At 43.0% G+C, this 17,840-nt stretch overlaps 1 protein-coding gene across 1 annotated transcript in view; it reads left to right on the forward strand.

Annotated features, from left to right (window-relative positions):
• The window catches only part of LOC139677320 (transcription initiation factor TFIID subunit 4-like), a 156,050-nt gene that overhangs the window by 10,138 nt on the left and 128,072 nt on the right, over nt 1-17,840 (forward strand). The window contains exons 3-7 of the mRNA XM_071567169.1: nt 9,661-9,762; nt 11,176-11,403; nt 12,241-12,363; nt 13,502-13,591; nt 15,953-16,210. Coding sequence (XP_071423270.1) covers nt 9,661-9,762; nt 11,176-11,403; nt 12,241-12,363; nt 13,502-13,591; nt 15,953-16,210 — 801 coding nt within the window. The remainder of the gene's footprint in view (nt 1-9,660; nt 9,763-11,175; nt 11,404-12,240; nt 12,364-13,501; nt 13,592-15,952; nt 16,211-17,840) is intronic.

Genomic DNA, 17,840 nt, shown 5'->3' on the forward strand with positions numbered 1-17,840 from the left:
TCTCTTTCCTCAACTGAGGGGCCCAGAACTGAACACAACACTCAAGGTGTGGCCTCCCCAAGGCAGAGTCCAGGGGAAGGGTCACTGCCCTGGGCCTGCTGGCCACGCTAGTTTTGATACATAGAAGAGAGGTAATTCCATTTTGAAGAGAATACTTGGGTTCTTCTTGACTCTTAGGTGGGACAATCTTTGATTAGACTTTATGTTCCTCTCAGTTCCTGGTATGTAAAGCTGGGTGGTTTGAATTCCTGGTGGAATTCTGGAAAGTGGCAGACTGGTAAGCAAGGACCTTGCAGGGAGGTCTGAGCTGTGACCACTGAGGTCACATTTAAGCATTTAAAGGCTGAGCTCAGAGCTGTGAGCATGGGCAGGTGTCCCAGCAGGATGGACAGTGTCTGCAGCACCCTCAGGAGCTCTGGAATGGACCCAGTCCAAGGAATCAGAGCATGGAAGCAGCAGAACAGGCCAGAGAGATCAGGAACTGAGAGAAGTACCTGCAATAGAGAGAGATGTACTTGATAGTTTATTGATCTTTTACATTTACAGTCTCTCTAAAATATTCAAGCAAAACATAAATAGGTACAATTGTTCCATATAGTAGTTTTAATTTAGTTCAAATTATAAGATTGTATAGGGCTGTAATGGGGAGATTCATGGTTGGACTCAATGACCTTTCAGGTCTTTTCCAACCTAAATCAATCTACAGTCCTATGATACAACTACTCCTGGCTGCTGTTTTTCTTGAGTGTTTTGTTTTGTCTAGGGAAAAAATACTGCAAAATACTCACGTATATTGAAAATAATTTTCATATTCTGAATAGAAATTGATCTTATCAATGCAGCTGTGACAGGCTTGTCTTTTTTGAATGGGTGTCTCAGGGTCCACATGGAAGTACTTGGTCTTCTATGAGTGTTATAATATAATCTTTTTTTGATGCTTTAAAAAGTGCAAGTTTGTTGTACTGTAAAAGTGATAATGTGATTGTTTTGAAAAACATGTTTAATGAAATAAATATTTGGATGCTTAAAGCAAACCTTGTTTTGATTTAGCTGTGCACAATTTTAATTTACCTATTTTCTCTTGCTGATTTTAGTTTCCTTTTACTTTTTGCTCTACATTAATTTTAGCTGAACATTAAAAAATCATTAATGTTGCCAGAATTTTACCTGCTGTGGGATGTTAAAGGGTCAGGATTTTTGAGAAAGAGGCTGTAGTTGGATGGAGCTTCAGTTGATCTTACAGAAGTTTTTCTCTGGATTCTTGGCTTATGAAGAGCTCAGATGGGCTGTGCTGCATTACTGTGTCCTTCAGAGAGGACTAAATTCACAAGTCTTTTAAAACTAATTATTAGGTTGCATCAGGGTTTTGCCTCTGTCTGGCTTTGAGTCTCGTACGTGTGAAGTTGTGAAAAATAGGGAGGTGCTGCCATCTAGTTTTGCTTTGCTGCGTTTCCTTTGTCTGCATGTGCCACTTGTGCAGTTTGGGGCTCTTTGTGCCTTTGGTGCATTTTGTTCACTGGCTTTCTGTGTCTTAATACACAGATGGGTTTACATTAATAACCAAATAGCAAAAAGTAACTTATCTCAAATTATTTTTAGTTAAATTTATTTTATGTTAGTTATGAAATTAAAGTGCTGCTGTAGACTAAGAACATAAAGTGAGGGTCATCCAGGAAAGATCACTAATATTTCATTTCTGAATATATGTTGGAACTTAATAATCAGGTGAAGTAGTGAATATTGGAATTATTAGTGACTCTTGGAATTACTGCTGCTGAAAATGGATTTAGTTGCAGAGTTTACTAATTTTTGTGTTTTGAGTTTGATTCAAAATGTGTTTTCCAATATTAGGTTTCTTCATACATTTTTAGTGATGAGAGAAGATGGTTCTGTGTGAAGTGTGCTGGTTTGGTGTTCAGGTGTTTAGGCATATACCTGGGCTGCTTGGCAATACTTGTGCTCCCAAGGTGGTTCCCAATCCCCTGAGCTTTGCTTTCATTGTCTGAACAGTCCAATCAATCCATATGGATGGATTTTTAACAAAATGTCAATTCTTCCCTTGCTTTGTTTTTTCTTGTTTTAGGCATTTTTTCTGACTTCTGCTCTTCAGAATTTGAAGTTTTTGTCATGAACTTTACTTATTTGTTGTCTGTGTTTTGATACTTTCTGTAAAGTTTCACTTTCCATCCTTTTTTGAAATGAAAACACAATAAGCTCAGTGCAGGCAGCACCAGCTCAGGCTCTGCTGCCACATGTGGTGCTGAGAGCAGTTCCAAACTGTCCTTGCTCCAGCAGAGCCTTTCAGCTCTGGGATGGTTCTGGTAGTGCACTCTGCCTCTGTGTTCAGCAGGGTTGGTGTTTCATGGCAGCTTTTAGCTTTGGTCATTTATTTTCTTATTTATTGATTGTTATTGATTCTTGTTTTTCCTACTGTTTTTCACATTTTCTGAAAAAAATGCTTGTTTTACTTTTTGCAGAAATTTCAAGCAAATAGATAAATCTTTGTTGTTGCCAAGGTGCATTATTATCAAATAAACTATTCTGTGCTGTTTCTTTTGGATAGATGGGGTTTGGGCTTCTGGACAAAACATTTTGGTAGCAGGGCAGGAGGGCTGGGAGGTCAGAGAGAGTAAGGCATGTCTGGTCTGACTGTGCTTCAACCACACAACAGTTTTCCTGCCTTTCCCTCCTGAAGAGTGATTCTTTTCTGCATAAACAGACAGTAAGTTTTCAGTACTTACAAATTATCTGTTTGCATTTTATACATTAACATGGTTTTAAAACTTAGGAAACACTCCAGTGATAGTAATGCTGTAAACTTGCACATGCAAGGATTAGGAAATGCTTAAAGAAGGTTCCTGAGCAACCCATCAGTGGCTCCCATGTGGTCACACAGCATAATGCATATGCACATACTACTGTTATTTTTGTTTTCTACAGTGTGTAGGCTGGACAGTCTTAATTAACGAAGAATTATATAATAATTTTCCCCACTGCTCAGTGGGTTCCTTCAGGCTTCCTTCAGCCCCCCTCTGCAGTGGGGATTAATAACTAAGCAGGCTTTTTAATGAAGCTTATCCCTGTAACAACTTTCTCAGCAATGCAGTTAAGGGGATTATTAACCTCTTTTTTGTAAGTAGGCAATGGAGCCTAATTGTCTGTATTTAGAATATTAAATTAAAAATCCTGGTGAATGTCTTATGTTCAGTTTGACTTCACTGTCTCCCATGGCCTCTCCTGGTCACAGACTGCACATCTCAGGCTGGGCACCCACAAACATGTGGCATAATTGTAGTTATTTACAATGGTTTGTCTGCATTTGCAGGCAGCACTTCAGGCAGGGGTACAGTCTGGTTGTTGTGCCAGAATTCAGCTGTGTTTTGTCCACTGGATGCTTTGGGCAGAACCTGGTGCTTATTCATGGGTTAGGTGCTTCACCAGAGCATCAGAAAGTATTTTAATAAGTATTTGCTTTGCCAATAGGGCTTTTGGGCTTAGAACCCCTGGTTTTTGAGAGGTTTCTTTGGTGGCCCTGCCTGTCCTGTCTGATTGTTCCCAGTGCTGTGTCTTCCTTCCTGTTGTTGTCCCAAAAGGAACATCACTCAGAGAAGGAACACGGCAACATCTCCCTGCTGTGGGTTCTGATGCTCCACTCAGGACACTGCACTGGCAGGGAAGGTTCTGCCTCTGTTGTCTGACTTGTGAGAGATTCTGCTTCCAATAATTTTGTGGAATTGTGTGCAAATGTCAGGTTTTTAAAGGGTTAATACTTTGGCTCAATTTCACTGTGTTTTTCCCAGAGTGAAAAAAAAATTCAAATCTCTGAATTGAACAACAAGTTGCTCTACCTCTGACATTTAAGTGCATGTTCCAGATGAACCATGACCAAAGGAATTCAGAGGCAGGCAAATAAGATGTGAAGTTTCTCTGTAAACTCTTCAGAAGTTTGGCAGAATTTTTAAGTATTGGAAAATGGAGCTTGCTAATCAGTGTTGTGATGCCTTGATAGCAGTGAGGGCTGCCAGCCATGCCTGTAAGAAAGGTTGTGTGAGTGAGTTACTGGACAATGATGTGGGGCTGACCCTGGCAGGATGTCAGGGGCCCACCTGAGCCACTCTGTCACTGCCTGCTCAGCTGGACAGGCAGAGAGGATACAGTGAAAGACTCATGGGTGGGGATGGGACAGGCACCAGGTACTGACACAGCAAACCAGGCTCAGCAGGGGGAAGGGAGTTTATTATCTATCAAATCAGAGCAGGATAATGAGAAATAAAAACTAAATCTTAAAACATGTTCTCCTGTCTCTCCCTTCTTCCTGAGTTAACTTTACTCTCAGCTTTCTGTGCCTCATCCCTGAGCAGTGAAGGGGGATGTGGGAAGGGGACTGTGCTCAGCTCATCCCATGTTGTCTCTGCTGCTGCTTCCTCCTCAGTGGGAGGATCCTCAGACTCTTCCTCTGCTCCAGAGTGGGTCCCTTCCATGGGATCAGTCCTTAGGAACAAACTGCTCCAGAGTGGGTCCTTTCCATGGGGTCAATCCCTCAGGAACAAACTGCTCCAGTGGGTCCCTGTGGGGTCCCAAGTCCTGCCCCCAAACCTGCCCCAGCGTGGGCTCCTTTCATGGGGCCACAGGTCCTGCCAGGAGCTGCTCCAGTGTGGGCTTCCCATGGGATCCCAGCCTCCCTTGGGCATCCATGCCCTGCTCCAGGGTTTCCTCCAGGGGCTGCAGGAGGGTCTCTGAGCCCCCCTGCCCCCCCTGTGCTGCAGGGGCCCAGCTGCCTCCCCATGGGCTCCCCTGGGGCTGCAGGGGCCCCTCAGCTGCTGTGTCTGGGGCACCCCCTGCCCTGCCCTGCCCTGCCCTGGGGGCTGCAGGGCTGCCCCTCTCCCATATTCCCACTGCTCTCCAGCTGCAATTCCACAGGGATTCCCCCTCTCTCCGTGTTCCCCAGAGGAGCTGCCCCATCTCTGCAATTCCACAGGGATTCCCCCTCTCTCCGTGTTCCCCAGAGGAGCTGCCCCATCTCTGCAATTCCACAGGGATTCCCCCTCTCTCCATGTTCCCCAGAGGAGCTGCCCCATCTCTGCAATTCCACAGGGATTCCCCCTCTCTCCGTGTTCCCCAGAGGAGCTGCCCCATCTCTGCTGGGCTCGCCCTTGGCCAGCGGTGGGTCCGTCCTGGCCCCGTCTGGCTCTGGCTCTGCTGGGCCTGGGGGAGCTTTGGCAGCTTCTCCAAGAGGGTCCCCTGCCCTGCCCCACCCGCCCACCCCTGCCCACACCAAACCAGTACAGGTGAGCTCTGAGATTTGACCTTTGGCTTGTGCTGCTGCCAGTGTCTGTGATCCCACTTTAATTTTCTTTTAAACAGTGTCTTTGATTGTTTGAGGCATCTCAGATGGCATCTTGCCATTGCCTGTTTTGTTCATAAGAAGTCTTCTGAATTAATGACTAGAAATAAAATTTAATTTTATTTCAGATTTTGCAAATTTAAATCTAAACTTGGAGGTCATACTCTGTTGAATTTTGCATATATTTAGGGAAGCCATGTGTTGGAAGACACTTAAAGAGGTGTCATGATGTGTGTTGTGATAAACTTGGCCCTGCTTTTGTGTTAATGTTTGTTGAAATGCTGTTGGCGTATTTTCTTTCTTCCTTTTGTGATTAATTGTGGCCAAGTTTGCAGACAGGACTGATATGAAAAATATTTGCAACATCCTTGTCAAGAGGAGCTCCCTTGCTTTGTAGAGCAGAGTCAGTGCTGCGGGTGCCTGGAGTGTTCAGCTGTAGATGGTTCTGTAGTACAAAACACGAGTGTATCACAAACCACTTTCCAAGGATTTACATACCAACCTGTGGCAGTTTAAATGGTCTTGCTTTGATAAAGCTGTGAATGTGCAATGGGGGGACTGATTGACAGGAAGCTCAACAGGAGCCAACAGTGTGCCCAGGTGGCCAAGAAGGCCAAGGGAATCCTGGCCTGAATCCAAACTAGCGTGGCCAGCAGGCCCAGGGCAGTGACCCTTCCCCTGGACTCTGCCTTGGGGAGGCCACACCTTGAGTGTTGTGTTCAGTTCTGGGCCCCTCAGTTGAGGAAAGAGATTGAGGGGCTGGAGCGGGGCCAGAGAAGAGCAACGAGGCTGGAGAAGGGACTGGAGCACAAGTGCTGTGGGGAGAGGCTGAGGGAGCTGGGGGTGTTCAGCCTGGAGAAGAGGAGGCTCAGAGGTGACCTCAGCACTGTCTGGAACTACCTGAAGGGAAGTTCTGGCCAGGTGGGGGTTGGTCTCTTCTCCCAGGCACTCAGCAATAGGACAAGGGGGCACGATGGGCTCAAGCTCTGCCAGGGGAAATTGAAGTTGGAGATGAGAAAAAACTTCTTTGCAGAGAGAGTGCTCAGGCATTGGAATGGGCTGCCCAGAGAGGGGGTGGATTCCCCATCCCTGGAGGTTTTTCAGCTGAGCTTGGCTGTGGCACTGAGTGCCATGATCTGGTAAAGGGACTGGAGTTGGACCAAGGGTTGGACTTGATGATCTCGGAGGTCTTTTCCAACCCAATCCATTCTATGATTCTATGAATGCAGTCTGTAAAACTGGTGTAGTCCTGCACTGGCAGTGACCAATAATCCTTGGCTATTGTGATTGCTTTCTCCATTTCTGCCTTGCTTTTTCAAATGCAGCCTTGTGTGTTCCTCCAAATACAGAGGCAGCTTGTTTGTGCACAGCAGGTAGGATGGAGCTTTGCCTCTCCGTTCACATGTCCAGAGCTCTGGGGAGAAGGAAAGTGAAGGTGTTGTTTAGGAAGTGAATTTACAAGACACAGAGGAATTCCACCCTGGACAGTTCTAGTGTGCTGTGCCTGTGTGACCGTGACTTGTGCCCTGAAAGTGGAGTTACTTGTACTCCCTGTGGGACTTGAGTGAGCAGAGCAAACCTGAGGACAGTCCCTGCTCCAGGCTGGCCAGGTGTGAAGCAGATCCCTCCCTGACACCCTCCTGTCCTCAGCAGCAGGTGAGGGATTTCTGAGCCCTGTGTGGGCAGAGCCAGCCCAGGTGTGTGTGGAACAGGCACTCTGTCCCGTGGAGGTGGGTGAGATACACACTGTGCTCATCCATGTGCTCCTTTCCTGCCTGGTAATGTCTGAGTACAGGGCCAAACTCTCTCTAACACTACTTTTGTGTGTTTAGGAAATGTAAAAATATCTGATGTGTCTAATAAAAAAATAATAGTTACACTGGAAAATGTGTTTCTTTCTAACTCTCTTGGTGATTTTGGAATTTAATAGCATCCTACCAAACCTCAGCAGTTTTTCTTTAAGGAACACCATAAATTCCTTTAGAAGGAACTCCAATAGAAACTTCACACATTGGGTTATGATTTTTTTCATGTAATGCTGATAATTTTTGTTTTCCTTTTGATGGATTCCTCATGAGATCTGTTTACATCTTTCCTTTCATAGAAAACACAGCATTTTGTCCAGTTCTTCTTTGAAACATTTGTGTTGGGAGTCCTTAGAGTGTCTTCTGGCAACTTGTAGCTGTCATTTGAGGATCGTTTCCATGATGCTTAAGAATTTCTCCAGGCTAGTTCCTTGTTATGTTCCTCATCCCCTTGTTTCATACTTACCTTTTTAACTCTTAGGAGTTCTGGAATCATGTTAATAAAGTAGCTGCAGTCCCTGGTCGTGAGGCTTTTTCTTCATATCCAACACATTAATAGATTTTGCTGCCAAGAGGCTTTTGTCACTATTGATTTTTAAAACTGAGGGTGAATTTAGTCTTCAGGTTGCACAGCTTGCTGTGGTTTGGCACAGTGGAACACATACTTAGTTTGATAATATTCTGATAGGGAAATTTTATGTTTTAATTATGTGCAGTTTTGTTTCCGAGTATGTTCCTCTGATGGGTTGTGGGCATTTATTAGCTGAGAAATAATTCTGCAGCTTGCAGTGTGATGATGTATTTGTGGGTTTCTGGCTGCAGATCTTGCCTGGAGCTGAGTGGCTGCCAGGAGTGTCTGTGGTTGTCTGCCTGGCTATGAATCCTCACTCTGGGAGCTCGTGCTGCTGAGGAGGGGCAGATATCACAGGGGTGCTGTACTTTTAGGTTGCAAACACTGGCACAAGATACACAGTGTTTGTATTTCTAAAGGCAGACATTCATTGGGTAAATACAGTTTCATTCAGCCACAATTTTAAAATTAAAACCAGTGGTCATTTTGACAATGGAGGGAAGAGGTGGGGGATTTAAAACAGGGAAAGGCTTAGATGGTCCTTATTACAAGAAACCAGCCAAGTTTTCCTCTTCAGGATGCTGCTGTTCTTTGTCTCTGGGCTCCCTCACTATGGAAGGCAGCCCTAGCCAAGATTGGAAAAGTCTTGAAAGCTTTGCAAACAACAAAAAAGTGCTTGGTTTAGATGTTAGGTAGATTTATTTGATTTGGTTTCTTCCCTCCTCTTTTCCCCAAGTAGAGAAGATGGATATCAGCAGAGGGTGTTGCTGGGCTGGTTTGTAAGGGATGCTCAGGGCCCTGAGTGTCTGCCTGGGCCTCTCTTCCTGTTGGAGATCTCTGAGACCATACTGGGTGTTCTTTGAAGAAGGGTTTTATGTAGGTTTAGTAGGCAGTGTAAGGATCTAAAATAAGCAGTTCTTTATAAAAATACTAATTACAGAGACATATAAATTGAAATGTAAATTAAGGAAAATTAGTTATGTCTTGTGAGAAAGAATATTGTCCATGATTTATTACTCCATCCTCTTAGAAAATTTGTCTTTTCCAAGTGTGTGTTTGAATGCAAATTTAAATAAATGCAAGTTATAAGAGACCAGTGTGGCCTCCATTTTTAATAATGGCTAGTTCTCTTTTTGTCATCATTGCCATATTGTGTGATATATTTCTTTCATAAGGTCTTTCCATTCCTGCAGAATTAGATCACAACTTTTCTGAGACATTTTTATTCCTAAGTCTTTTCCTTTTGTATGATGGTGAGAGATTTCAATCTTACAATTAAAATAAATTAAAAAAATAACGAATATGTTTGCTGCACAAGATAAATTTCCTGAGTTGTAGAGTCTGGTACTGAAGGAAAGGTCTAAGTGAGTAATTTTCTTTTCTGCACTTCACGTTCCAGTTGCTGTCTGTGTTCTATGACAGAGGTTCTCCAAATGCTTAGACTTCATTTCTGTGCATGTTAGTTTCTATATAATTCAATCTGAAATTATCTTAAAGATATCTTTCTGCTCTGAATTTTCTCTCCATATTAATTTTCTTCAAGGAAAAGCACTAGGACAGGTCAGGAAATACCAGGAGGACCAGTATGTGTTACTGGTGATGAACTCAAATATTGATGGATACTGACATGTAAATATTACAACTGAACCAATGCATCAACCTAACATCAGTTTTTTCCAGGTCACATCCATTTTTTGTGTCTTTTCCATATAGCTGTATGAGTCAGAGCTTTTAGGAGAAATACTGCAAGCCCATTATTGAACCTCAGAAAGCTTATTTGTAAATATATATTTAAGAACATTACTTGGTTTGGCTTCTTTTTTATTTTTGAAGCATTAATAACAATTATTCTTGCAATCACTATTACTGAAGAGCCTTGGAGATGAAATTACAAAGGAGAGATGAAAAAATAATCCAGATGCTTGTTTTTGCTTTCCCAGCAGCCAACCTCTGTGGCCACGTCCACGGTGCGCCTGGGCCTGCCCGTGCCAGCCAAGGTGGCCGCGCCCGCCGGCGCCGCGGCTGTGCTGGCACACACCACGGTGAGTGGGCACTGCTGCACCCACAGCGGGGCAGGGGAGGGCCTGGTGCTCAGGGGGCAGCCAGGAACCTGCCTGGGTATCTCAGGGGTTGGAGGGATGGACAAGGAGTGGTGAGTTCGGGCTGGCAGAGCAGAAATTTGGGTTCGATACATGGAAGGGATTGTTGCCTGTGGAACAATTAATTGTGGCCTTGCAGGACCTGAAGGATCCAACAAGGAGGATGGAGAGAGACAATTGACAAGGGCCTGGAGGGGCAAGACAAGGGGAATGGCTTCCCACTGACAGAGGGCAGGGGTAGATGGGTTGTCCAAAGGTACTGTGGCTGCCCCATCCCTGGGAGTGTCCCAGGCCAGGTTGGATGGGGCTTGGAGCAACCTGGGCTGGTGGGAGGTGTCCCTGCCCATGGCAGGGGGTGGCACTAAATGAGCTGTAAGGTTCCTTCCAACCCAACCCATTCCATTTTGCCACTCTGTTCTCAGGAATTTAATTTTAAGAGAAGGAATCAGGTGCTCAACACTCATGGGCAGTAAGAGAAGCTCATTTGTGTAGTGTTTTTCTGACAATCATTGTAAAATTTTCCAGGGGAGTGGAACAAGATGAGCTTTAAGTTCCCATACAACTCAAGCCATTCCATTATTGTATGATTTACATGGGTTTTTTTGAAACTGAATTTTAATGTTCACATCTTTCCTTCTATTGCAAGTGTAATCCTAGACATTAGGAATGGATGTGCAGTCAGACTGTGTCATGCAGGTGCTGAGGGATAGCCTGGATCAGATTTTCCACTGTTTCCTAGATGGTAACAACTTTGACAGTAGTCTAGATTGAGGGTTTTTAAAGAAATAACTCCAATCAGCTGGAGCTGTGACACAATGTCAGTGGTGGACATGCTGCACTGAGGGGCATGTCCATGTGCCCAGCTGGTCCAGGACAGCTCTGCCCACCAGGGCTGTGCTCTGGTGCCCAGGTGTGCCCGCTGCTGGCCCTGACTGCCCTGGGAAGCTGCCCTGGGGCATTTGTGTCAGCTGGGTCTGAGCTGTCACTGTGGGGATAGGTGTAAACCTGATGGCATTACCACACATCACTGGGAATGGACTTGTTTAAGGGCCAAATCTGCAGAAAGTTGGGTTACAGAAGTCACACCATCATAGTGATCTTAAAAGGCTGTGTGGGAGCAACTACTTTTATAGTGGTACATTTATTTTTGTGACAAAAGGGGCTTCAAATGAGGGCTTGCACTGTTCAGGAAAGAGTGACAAAATTAGGATAATAGTAAGTAAGTAAAGTCAATGGTTTTATTTTGTCAGCAGGGCTGTATTTGAAAGAAAACAAGTTTTTCCTTTCAGGAACGTTATGGTTGAGGAAAAAATTGAGAAGGTAATTGCCTGTTTTTTCAATATAAATTATTAACAGGTATCAGTAGCTACGACAAGTGCTCAGAATTTGTTCAAGACAACAGTAGCAACTGGAAGTTCAGCTCCTCAGCAGGCTGCAGTGGTCCCTGGTGGGCAGAGCCAAGGGGCAGCCCCGGGCCAGGGGCAGCCCCGGCTGCCTGTCCCACCCCACACAGCAGCACAGGTGCCCGCACAGCCCCTCGTCATCCCCAGCTCCCCCGTGCCTGGAACCACAGTGGTGTCACAGGCAAGTCCAGAAATCCTCGTTTTCTTCGTGCTCTGGGAACTTCTGGGTCTGTTCAGGAGCAGGGAGAGCTTTCTCTCCTGCAAGCTATGGTAGAACAAATGCTTGAGAAGCAAGAGAAGCCTTCCCCTCGTTGCAGCTGAGTGGGATACAAGTTCTGGGAGGGAGGAAGCTTTGCCCATCCTGCCGTGTATGTGGCAGCAGTGAAAGAACTGCTCTGTGTCTGCAGACAGAACAATCAGGCCTTCAGTCTGCAGACTTCATGATTACCCTATTTCTGGGTTTCAGAACTGTGGTCACAGTGAAATGTGACGTTTCTGTTTCTTGTAGACATTACAGCATGTAAAAATAATGGCCTATTTTCCTAGTGATGAGGAAAAGATTAGATATGGTGATGTTTGAAGACTTGTTTCTGATTTGATTTCACTGCTACAGCTGCTTTGTACAAAAACATCCTAAATCAATAATTCAACAAATTAAGATAGCTTGGGGAAGGTTGGCACACTCTGTATTGGGCATCTCAAAGGGGAATGCATCTCCAGCAAATTGTTGTGTTGCTTCTCATATTTAAGGTTAGTTTTGCCAAAGCAGGCTGTAAAATATAAAATGTATTTCTTTCATTGATTCTGTTCTGTGAGCTGTGCTGTTCAATTCCATAAAGAAGTGAGGAAAATATCAGGTGACTTTCAGCCATACCAAACAGCTGCAGGTGTATTTCACTTGAGTCCTGTCTGAATTAAAATGTGTCATCATTTTCCTTTTTTGTGCTGGTCAGAGCCTGCATTGATTCTGATGGAAAAGCAGCATGGATCTGATACTTGTGTTCTTTGGCTTTTGCAGGAAATGCAAGAGAATGTGAAAAAATGCAAAAACTTTTTAGCTACCCTTATAAAACTTGCTTCTCATAATTCACCATCTCCAGAAACGTCCCGCAATGTGAAAGCTCTGGTTCAAGATTTGCTGGTAAATGTTTAGTTATCTTTCTTTTTGTTACTTACCTGTTATTTACATGTGCTGGAAACTATTGCTGTGATCTTAACAATTCTTTGGCTGTATGAAAGTGAAGGGAAGGGAGTTGTTACTGTGGAACTGGAAAAATGGTCAAGCTTCTTAAAAAGAAAAATGTAGTCCATGAAGAGCTTGGATTTAAAAGTAGTTGCTGTAATTTCTTTGAATTCATTGCCAGAGAACCCTGTATATTTTAGACAAGCCTAAGACTGTTCCCAGGTTTGAGCCATTCAACAATCATGGTCAAAGGTTACAGTAAAATCTCATTTTATCTTTTGCAAACTTGGAAAGATGAAATAACTAAATGTAGCTACTTAAAGTATTCTAAACAAAGTAGCAACACACATATAATAAATATATTTATTGAAGCTTGTTTTGCTTTGTTTGCTTTTTCTCTTGCTCTGTGGCAGTCCAGGAAAACTAATGAATGGTTTTATTACAACCTGAGATTGTGACTAATCATACTTGAGAAGCATTATAAAATGCACCTGAGTTATAGAGTTCTCCTGTATTAACTACTAAATAAACCACTACTTATGTATTTGATATATTTATAGCTGCATTCTGTGAGTATATATACAAATTCATGGAGGTGAAAATTTTGTCTGCCTGTATCTATACTTTTTATATGTGCCTATGGTTTATGTATTTAGCTTTATATATACACATTCTACTGAGTTAAATTGTACCATCAGAATTGGTTTTGCAAGTGGGTATTTAATCTTCTGTTATTGCAAGAGCTGCAAATTTTACAATAGTTTGTGAGGTTACTTCAATAACCTGTTTTTGTTTTCTTTTAAGTTAAGAAAAGAAATCACAATGTAAATGTAAGCAAGAGAATGGAATCCCCAAAGAGACTTGGGTGTTTGTGTGGTCTCTTTGTGTATGAAATTGTGTCTCCCCATGGGAACATCCTGAATTTTGGGGGACATGGTACAAGTATGAATTAGCTCTTGACAGAAGGATCTTAGAGAGGAATGGAGGAGCTTCAGCTCTGAAAGTTAGCAAGAGATAGATGGGTGTATGTTAGCTGGAAAAGAAGCAACCAAACTACTGAGCTGAGCTGTTGTGCTTTTTTCCCTTGCCCCTGAAGGATGCAAAGATTGATCCAGAAGAATTTACCGGCCGCCTTCAAACAGAACTCAAATCATCTCCTCAGCCATACCTTGTACCTTTCCTTAAGGTAATGTGCATATTTGGATAGATTTATTTCAGTGCAAATTCCAGTACATTTTGAAGTGGCATTAACTCTTCCTGCCCAGAGCAGGACTACTCCCTTTCTGCCCCATGCTGCCCTTTTGTGCCAGAGTCCCCCTGGCTGGCAGTGCCCTGCAGCTCCAGCTCTGTGCCAACAGCAGGTGCTGCTCCCCTGAGTGCTCCTGTCAGGCTGGGAGTGGGCAGGGACAGGATCTCCTGCAGGAGGGAGCCCGTGTGTCTGGGGCTTTGCTTTAGCTTTAAGAAGAGTGTGTTTGTTGTCCAGAGCTGATCAGGGGTCCATGGCTTGGGCAGCCTTGACTGAGAATGTTGCAGTAATTAGATTTATATAATAAAGCTGCTACCTCCTCCTCCATTGGCTCCTCTGTAGTGATCCTGTACTTTCATAAAGAACACTTTTCTCTGCCAGTAGGTAATTTTTGTGAACATTCACATTTGGGAGAGTCACAAGTTATTTCTGTAGAATACTTCAAGTAATTTAATCAGCTTTTTCCATATTGTTTTTGTAATCTATGTTTGAGTAATTAAAACTTTCAATCCACATGTAACAGTTATTATGAAAAACTGAAATGGGTAATGCTGTTAAAATAATTGATTAGAATGATCCTGCTTGGAATTTGGAACTAATCAGTAGTAGAATTTGATGTGATACCAAATGGATTCATTGTTGAGCCCTAAGTTTGTATCCCAGGGGATAAATTCAACTTTTGGATGGGTTTGTACATTAGCTACAATAACTGCCACATGCAAGATTATATACAAACATACAAAGCTTGTCTAATTATGTTCCAACAAAGCCATAAATATAATTTAAAAAGCATTTTTGTCTAGTTCAAAACTCCTCTGTTTAGGGCAGGTTTTCTCTTTTAATTCTCTCCTTGCAACTTTTCTTCAGAGCTTTCTCCCTCTGCTTCTGTTTTTTCAAGTCACCATTAACCCTTATTTGTGCCTTTTCCTGCAGCCACTTGTGGCATCATGAACAGTTTTGACTTGTTTCCTTTCTTTGAAGTCCTTTCTTGGCAATAGGCATTAAGTTTTTAAATAAATATTGTAAATTCAGAAAGGACTGTAGCTTGGGCTAAACACTGTTGCATTCTACAGCACTTCCCAAGAACACCACTGCCACTTAGAAAGTAGAAACTGTGCTCCTGAAGGTACAGTACAGCCTTTTGGAACTGTATTTTTGACTTGGAGTGCTTTGAACATGAAGGATACAGCAGTACACTTTTCTAATCCAGTCAGAATGCCTTAGAGCAGGAACAATACAGTGAGAAGCTGTTGCTGTAGGGCATCCACAGTGAAATCCTCCTGTTCTGGGGGCTGGAGGCGTGTCAGAGAAGTCCAGTGCACCTTTCTCCCTCGAGCCTGCAGTGGGAGAGGGTTGTTCCTACAGTTCTGCATTTTCTGGTTCCATTTTTGCCCCTCCAAACACCTGAGCTACAAGTTCTGCATATTCTGGAGAAGAAGAATGTTACATTTTACTGCTTCAGTGGAATTTGGGGCACGTGAAAGTCTACAGGGTTGCAAAATCCAAATTGCAAGCTTGTTAAAAATGCAAACAGAACTTTCTCTCTTACAAGAAGTGTTCAATCTTATTTCTGTTTGATGAGTAGACAGATAGTAAAATTGGAAAGAAAGTTTGTGGGGGTGACAGAGAGTGCATCCCTTAAGGAAAGCAAATGAACACTGAGTCAGAAGTTGGAAGCAAGAGAAGAGTGTAGTAATGCTTAAAGTGAACAAGGTAATAATTACTTTGAGATACATGACGGCACAGCAGGCATCAGAAGGCTTGGTCAGAAGGCTTGGTCAGAAGGCTTACAGGAGTTTATTCAAGATAGTTTCACAGACAGTTCCCTCATAGCTCATAGTAGTAGTTAGTTCCTAGTAATAGTTCTAGTTAGAAGTTGTAGTTCTAGTTAGTTGTAGTTCTATTCTCAGTAACATCCACACCTTTTATATCCTCTCACATCCAACATGTCATGACATGGTTGGCTTGCCCATTCACCTCACATTCACCAAAGCATCTCATTGGCTACAAGACCCACCCCCCCCACTCCTGGCAGCTCTCTTCTCTTGAAGGGTGAACTCTAAACTGCTTTCCTTAAGGGATGCACTCACTGTCACCCCTACAAAAGTTAATGGTGTTTTTAGCAAATGTCAAAATACTTTATCTCTTACAAATATCTTCAATCATTTCTTTTTGATGAGTGGACAGATAGTAAAGTTGGAAAGAAAGTTACTTTCTGCTAATGGTGTTTATAGCAAATGTCAAAATAGTTTTTGTCAGCCTGCTGAGTTTGCTGTTTCACAAGCTTTGTTCTGTTTCTAGAAAAGTCTACCTGCACTGAGACAATCTCTGCTGAACAGTCAGCATTTGGTGTTGCAAGGCCAGCCGTCTCAGCAGCCGCTCCCACAGCCCAAGCTCTCGCCAGCCATACCTCAGTCTGCCTCGGGAAGCATCTCCTCTGTTGGCACCACACAGACTATAGGAATAAGGCAACCAAACAACATTTGCACAGTCTCTGTATCCAATACAGTGCAGCCTCCTCAGGTTAAGGTGGTACAGTCAAATCAGAGTTCTCAACTGGTAGGTACTGGAGTATAAAAGAGAACTTCTTAATGAACTGTTTTCAGTGTTATTTTTATTGCAGCTTGTTTTGGAAAATACTTTTTTGTTTGTACCATATTCTGTGATACCTCATTTTATGCCATTTCACATGTATGCTCAACCATTAATTTAGATAACATCATTAACAGCCTTAATTTAAGGAAGTGCACTCTTGGCCTTTTTGTCTGCAATACTGTGATTGTTGTATGAGCACAGTGGAATTTGAGGGGATTACAAGTGTAGAACAAAAAGCTCTTCAAGACTTATAGACAAAAGTATAATGTTTAGTGTGTCATTAGATATGCTGCTTTGCTTAGATTAGTCTGCATGTAAAATTAACTCTCTCATTTGAAACTCTTCTTCACAGAGTTATAAAACCTTGTAGAAGAATAGCTGTGCCAGGGAGCTTTGTTTAGAAATAAAGCCATTCTTTGTTACTCACCGAAATGTATCGTTGTTGTGCACAGTGGAGTATTGTGTGCTTAGATTCATTAATTCAAATTATCATAAGGCAGCTGAACAGCCAGGGACTCCCTGAGAGTGTGGGGAATTTATCCTGCTGTCATATAGGAGCTTGTGTGTATGTTTGCAGTTGTAATTAAAATATTTGAAGGATCTTTAGAAGGCCTTGAGTTTGTACAGGCATTGCCATCCTTCAGCAGAGAGGTGAGAGGTCCCTTGTCTTGGCTTCAGTGTATGTAGAAGACTTGACTTAGGTTTCAAAATCAAATTGGCATGTTCCAGAATGTATATCAAGTTGGTAAAAATTTATATTATCCAGGTTCAGAAATGTATACATGATAATATAAAACCTTATAGTGATCCAGCCTGTGAAGGACATAAATAATTTGTAGGGTGTGTGGAGACAGAATACTTCTTTTGCTTTAATTTAAAGCAGTGCACGATCTGAAAATGTCTGAGCCACCTCTTGAACCTTAGAAATACTTTCTGGTGGTTAAATTGCTAGCTTTAGAATGAAATTAATATAATTTTATAGTCCTTTAGTGAGCACAGTTTTAATGTGTAAGAACATCTTGGATGCTGAGATTTCTGCCTCTGCCTCTTGTAATGCACACAGGACAGTTGGGTGTTCCTCACCTTATCTCTGTTCAGCCTCTTGCATTCTTTCTTTTCCTGAGGGGAGGTCTGCCCTCCCTGTCTGGATTGTTGTGTTAAATTAGGAAAGTGTTCCTCACACTTTTTGTGACATATTTTTGATATGTCCATGTTTCAGAATGGACAGTGGCTTTGGCTGCCCAAGGTAGAGGAGCAGGAACTGGTGGTAATTACAGGCAGTTGGTGTAAAAATGACTCCCTGTCCAGGCAAAGCAAGTTTGTGACAGCAGCTGACAGATTGCTTGTCAGTGTAAACATCCATGGCCAGTAAGTCTGGCCTCATGCCACAATCTTAAGACTCACCTTAAAGTAAAATGGCTTTTTCCAGTGTTGTTCAACCCACCTCGAACAGTCCTGTGCCCACCTGGCAGGTGGCACTCCACCTATTGGGAAACACTGATGCAGAACAAAGATGTGCAAGTCCACAGGAATTCCTACTCTTACCATTACAGTTCTTGTGGAATATTTTCTGAATGGAATGAAGCCAAGTTTC

This window comes from Pithys albifrons, chromosome 12 (genome assembly GCF_047495875.1).
Source record: "Pithys albifrons albifrons isolate INPA30051 chromosome 12, PitAlb_v1, whole genome shotgun sequence".
In the NCBI taxonomy this organism is placed as follows: Eukaryota; Metazoa; Chordata; class Aves; order Passeriformes; family Thamnophilidae; genus Pithys; species Pithys albifrons.